The 6,000-nt window shown below is 37.2% G+C and overlaps 1 protein-coding gene across 5 annotated transcripts in view; it reads left to right on the top strand.

Moving 5' to 3' along the window:
* The window catches only part of AFAP1 (actin filament associated protein 1), a 65,831-nt gene that overhangs the window by 22,431 nt on the left and 37,400 nt on the right, over positions 1-6,000 (top strand). For all 5 annotated transcript variants that reach the window (XM_017727685.1, XM_017727686.1, XM_017727687.1 and 2 more), the window contains exons 4-5: positions 2,037-2,248; positions 5,292-5,471. In XM_017727685.1, the coding sequence (XP_017583174.1) occupies positions 2,037-2,248; positions 5,292-5,471 (392 nt within the window). The remainder of the gene's footprint in view (positions 1-2,036; positions 2,249-5,291; positions 5,472-6,000) is intronic.

Genomic DNA, 6,000 nt, shown 5'->3' with positions numbered 1-6,000 from the left:
AAAAAAAAAAAAAAAAAAAAAAAATTCAGAAAAATATTTTTGCCAAAACCAAAGCAAAATCACAAATGAGGTAAAACAATATTGTAGAAAGGGGCCAAACATGAGCACTGGGACAATGGCATAGCTGCAACAAAGATCACGACTGAATATGAAGAAAGAATGAGGAGGTTATAGGCACTGACTACTTTTTTGAAAAGGGGAAGCCAGGAGCTGAAGAGGAAGTTCCCAGAGAGATGGCAACTTCAGTTTATGGCAGCTTGTCCCACAGCTTGTGCCTTTGGGAGAAGATCTTCTTGAAGAAGCTGTTTATTGATTAGAGCTTGCATCTTTGGTAGCTCCACGTGAATCATTCAGCCTCTGCGCCCAGCAGGCTGGTGTGCTGCTGCATGTTTGTGACTGGTCAGTGATCTCTCAAGCATTTCCTGATGTTTCTGTGTGAAAGTTTGTGGAAGACTGCTCTGAAAGAAGTTGGAGCAGTGAGAATGTTTTGGTTCTGGTTTTGGGGGTGTTTTGTTTAGGCTTTTTTCTTTCTTCAAGGGGAGGAAGGGTGAAGCAGCAAGTTCTACTAGATCTTATATATTCTTTTAAATAAATATGCAAAAATAAATATTCTGGAATAAATGTTTCCAAATCTGTCAGTTTAAATATTTGCCCTAAATTTTTCCATCCTCCTCTTGATTTTTCTAAAGCAAGTGAAAAATTGCAGTTTTCCCACTGATAATCATCTCAGGCATTTACCACTTGCCCATATGGAGCTGCCCCAAACCAAACACTCTGCAGCAGAATTGACCAGAAGATGGCAATTCAATTGAAGAAAAGAAAAAAAAAAGCTTTCAGGGCTTTAATTTTTATTTTTGTTTTGCTTTGGGATGAAGAAATACTGTTTCAAAGACTTATGAAAACACAAATTGGATCAGAATATCTAATTTTAAGAAATGTGAGATCTGAGTATGTCCCATTCTGACTGTGCACATAGGGAGGAACTGATGCAGAATGAGCTTTCCAGCAATCCATTCTCTTGTCCTCTTCCCAATCTTTCCAATTCTCCTTCCTACGTCCCAGCTGTGTCCTAATTACCTAGCTAAAGCAAATGAGAGGTTTTCTTCCACCTGCTGGCCTAAAAATATATCAAAGTCTACCTGAAATATTTAGATGAAATTTCAGCTCTTAAAAATATTCCAGTCAGTTTTGCTCCATGTGAACATGTGGCAGTGGATAACAAGCCTTCAGGTGTTACTATCTGAAGGGCTTTACATACATATACCCACATAAACAAATTAGTATGGATGGTAGAAGAGAAGGTTCTTTGATAATAGAAAAATAGTTTGGTAGTTGAGGAGTACTGCTAGATCTGTCTGCATTGTTGAAAATGAAAGGCCTGAAGGAAGAGTGTTTGATTCAAATGGAAGCTTGCCATTCCATCATCAAACTTGGAGCAGGATTAAGCATCTTAGGCTAAGCACAGAACAAAATATTTTTTGCACAATGCTTTTGCCTCCATCAGAATCTGTAGTTCAAGGGACAGCATTGTCTATTGAGTGCTAATTGTAGCAGTACATGGGCATATAATTACCATGTATTTGGGAATTATATGAAATGTTATGATGGGTAGATACTGCCCCATAATGTATTCTTACGACCTTTGCCATATGGAGTGTTGTTTCTCGATGTGATGTACTAAGACAAGATGAAGATGTTTCTCTGTGAAAGAATTACAAAAAATGAGGATACCTGTCATATAATATTTTGAAGATAATGAAACACTACATGAAATTCTAGCTATGTATTCCCAGTTTATTCTTTCATTAAAATTCACAAGGTGTCTCTGTGGGTTTTCTGTGAAGTTTCATAAAAGCAAAGCAGCTCTTATTTAATTAACATAAGGTATTGATACTACTAAGCACTGAAACAGTAACCTGTTCATGGCTGACTTTCAAAAGCTTTAACTTGAAATGAGCCTTCTTGAGGTTTTCAGTTATTTCAATGTGCTTCATGGCTAAGTGTTTTAACCTAACGCTTTTACACTTTTATTAAAGATTATGACTCAGATGCTATGAGCAGCTCTTACGAATCCTATGATGAAGAGGAGGAGGATGGAAAGGGGAAGAAAATGAGACATCAGTGGCCTTCTGAGGAAGCCTCTATGGATCTGGTGAAGGATGCCAAAATCTGTGCCTTCCTTCTTAGAAAGAAACGATTTGGGCAATGGACCAAACTACTGTGTGTTATCAAAGAAAACAAACTACTGGTAATTTTTATTTTTAGCTAGTTATATTTTCTTTGTACCTTTTAGATGATGTATTTATTTTTACAGGAATCTAATTTTTGGAATACGTTCTGCAAACCGTGGCCAAGTCTGCAGTAACCTTACCAAAGAATTCAGTCATGATTTACCCAAGAAGCGGAAAAGCACTGAAATTACGAGTGTATCATTTAGCCACTTAGAACTTTGATTTTTATTTCACTCAAGCTTGAATCCCAGCAGTTCTCTGATACTGGAAAAAACGTCTGGCCCGTTATCTTATAAAATATTTAATTTGGAAAAAAAAAGTTGCTGAAACTGTAAATCCAATCTTTCATTCCCTGCGGACAAAAAATCTCATAGGGAGCTTTGTGTGTGAACTGTTGGATCAGACTGCTGGAGAGAAAAGTCCCTTGTTGGACTGAGAATTCACTTGGCAGCATATGCTGCGGTAATGTATACACTTTAAACTAAACCTTTGCCAGCTGTTCTGCAGTAATTACAGATGCAGTATTCACGTGATGCACAGCTGCATTATAGAAAGGATAGAAACAAGTGGATGTATTTATTCCTTAAGCAAATCTGTTATGCTTCTTTCTGGCTGGAGGCACCAGTGAAAGATTCCATAAATTATCTGCTCATATATGTCTTTTTGTTTTCAGAAAAGAGAGCTTAATTGGGGGAAACACTTACTGTGTGTCATTATGAGCAAACTAATGCTTATATTAATCAATAAGTTGGGGTCTTAGGCTCTCCTGCCTTCTGATATGGTGCTGCCAGCTATTGTACCTAATTACGTAACTAACAATTGCTGCAATATCCCAAATGTTAAAAGCTGATTAACAGGTGATAGAACATTTTCTGTAAACCTCTCCATCTGCGGCGGTACAATGTAGCTTAAGCTTGTTGACTTTCCAAGTACATTTGTGCTTATGGCAGTATGGAACATAGGTGGTTATGAAATGGAGGTAAAAGATTTCTGAAAATATAATTGAAATAAATTTGCTAGTTTGCAGTAGCTTTAATTTTTTTATCCTCCTGTATTTAAATGCTGAAAAAAATGTTCATTCTGATTCAGCTTTTATTATATTCTTATAATGCCATTATCCTTAGTGCACTTTTTTATCACCATGTATCAGTATCATATCAGATTTCAGGACCGTCTGATAACAGCTTGAAGAAAAGAAGGAAAGAGACAGAGAAACAGATTTCTCCCTGAAGTCACACAGCATTTCTTCTACAGTTACATTTATTGTTCCATATAAAAATATGTTATTTTTTATATTTTCATTTCCTTTAGCCACATGTGTGGTCCAAAAAAGCTTTTTTTTTTCCTTACAGTGATCATCTTTCAGTAATTCTATAATGGGGATTAAGAAAATAAAAATTACAATAGGAGTCTAATGACCAAGTTACACAAGATTGGTTTATTGTTTGAAGGAGGACTTGGACAGTTAACTTATGAGATATGCAAGTAAAACAAATACATGTTCTTAGGGATTAGTAATTGCCTGTGTCATAAATGCAGCTGTCATCATAAACCAAAAATATTTTAATTAGAATTAGACATTAGAAATAACTTTTAGTATGGAATTGTTTTTCATGTAAAGTCCTTTAGGGAATCATTTTTCACTTAAAGTCTTTCAATATATACATACTTCAGTTTTAGCAATTTATAATTATAAATAAAATATTTAGATTCATATAAAAGGAATTATATGCTGTTTATAGGTTCTTAAAGTGACTAATGTTGTATATCTTCAAGATTTCATAGCTTGAAAACTTAGTGCTTTTTACATGTTGCAAACTTAAAATCTGTGACCAAATTGGAGAAACTGTGGTATAATGGGGCTTTGGAGAGGGAAGGATTGTCAGTGATCTGCAGAGGCTGGTTTAGAGTTGGCTGTATTTGCTCAGCCTAACTTGTAGTGTTTATAAGATACTTCTGTCAGCTACTGTCTTCCCGACAGTTGCATCATGGCATGAATACTGCTGCAGACGTGCAAAAGTTCATGTGTTTTTCTCTATTCACATAAATGCTCAGCTATTCTTTGTATGCAGATACTAGTTAGCCTTATTGATTGTCAGAGACCCCTTTATTATCAGATGTCTTTTTAGCCTTAGTGCTTATTTGTATGAGTGGAAGCATGATTTACATAAATATGTAAAATAGCTGGACATTCATATAGGGAGTTAAACATTGTTCTGCAATCTGGCACTGCAACAGCTTTGGGAGCTTCAGCTGTACCAATGTGCTGGAAGGTGGGAATAGAGACTGGGTCTGTAGGACCTCTGTAAAGAAGAACCCTTTGTCTTCAGATCACCAGTTCCAACACAGAGCAGCTCATCAGTGATCCAGCATGAAATGGCCATTCCTTGACAGCATTTACTTATGGGGGAAAAAACATAAGTTACATCAGTTACAACATAAGCTGTAGCCAGGAGATTACAAAATAAGGTAATACGGAATTTTATGCAGTTTTGTGCAGGGACTATTAGACTGTATTAACTGAAAAAGTGTGATTTTACCCACTTTCCATTAATGTTTTTTTACTTATCTCAAGATAAAGAACAGATAAGTAAGTTATGTGCCAGTGTCTTTGCAACTGCAGTGTGTAGGCGCTGATGTAGATTTGCCTGCATATCTGGTCTGTCGCTGGAGGGCAAGGTAAACATCTGGGCTTTAAGGTTGTTAAGGTTACAGGTTTATTCTGCTGCTACATGTGAACAGATATCCTAAATCACCCTCTTCCTACCTGATCAAGGTCAAGTTGAATCATAAGGATAATACAGAGATGCTTAATGCTCTCCATGTGTTGTAGCTGTCCTGCAATAAGAGATGTCTATTATTATTAGTCTGGAAGTAATTTTGCTTTACAGAGTGGATGAGTTGGCTCTGGCTGAACTCTGTGGCATGTGGCAAAGGGATGTGTAAAATATATCCGAAATTTTAAAAATTAAAAATACAGCATTTCTACATAATAAGAGCTTTCCCCCAAGGTTCAGAAAGGTAACATCTAACTCTGGAACTTTCCTTATGTTTATTTAGTGTTACAAAAGCTCCAAGGACCAGCAGCCCCAGATGGAGCTCCTCCTGAATGACTGCAGTATCACCTATATTCCCAAAGACAGCAAAAAGAAGAAGCATGAGCTGAAAATCTCTCATCAAGGAGCAGATGCCCTGGTTCTGGCAGTGCAGAGCAAAGAGCAGGCAGAACAGTGGCTAAAGGTAAGGGGGGGATTTCTGACCAGCAGTTTTCCTACCCACGAAGTACTCACATTGCTCAGTTGCTGTTAAAAACTGAGACACAGACAGCAGCTTCCATGCAAATCCAGACCAGTTAAATTCCATCTAATTTGGGACAGCAGAAATACAGATTTTAAGTTCAGGCCTTGAAGCAATTCCTCAGGGTTACCCCAGTCCTGCTGCTGTGATGGTTTTCACTACCAATGACACAATAATCTGGCACAGAGAGGACAGGTGGCAAATTCCCTTCCATCTTCTTCTCCAGCTTATTTTCCATAAAGATTTGATGGTTAGGGCACCTTGGTAGTGAGTGGAAGGTTTAAATTCCCTCAGGTGAAGGCAGCCAGCACCCATATTATTTTTGGCATGGTGTCAACTTTTTAAAAAGAAGGTTCTCTGAGGAGATACGTTTTTGAATTGATCTGGATGGAGACAAATCCTTCAGTGTCCTGAAGGCCATTCAGGTTTACTAATTCTGGTTCAGCAACATACCATCTGTTATAGTTTGTCC

This window comes from Corvus brachyrhynchos, unplaced genomic scaffold (assembly GCF_000691975.1).
Source record: "Corvus brachyrhynchos isolate BGI_N302 unplaced genomic scaffold, ASM69197v1 scaffold80, whole genome shotgun sequence".
NCBI lineage: Eukaryota > Metazoa > Chordata > Aves > Passeriformes > Corvidae > Corvus > Corvus brachyrhynchos.
Note: the sequence above shows the minus strand (reverse complement) of the source record. Positions and strands in the feature narration are given on the sequence as shown.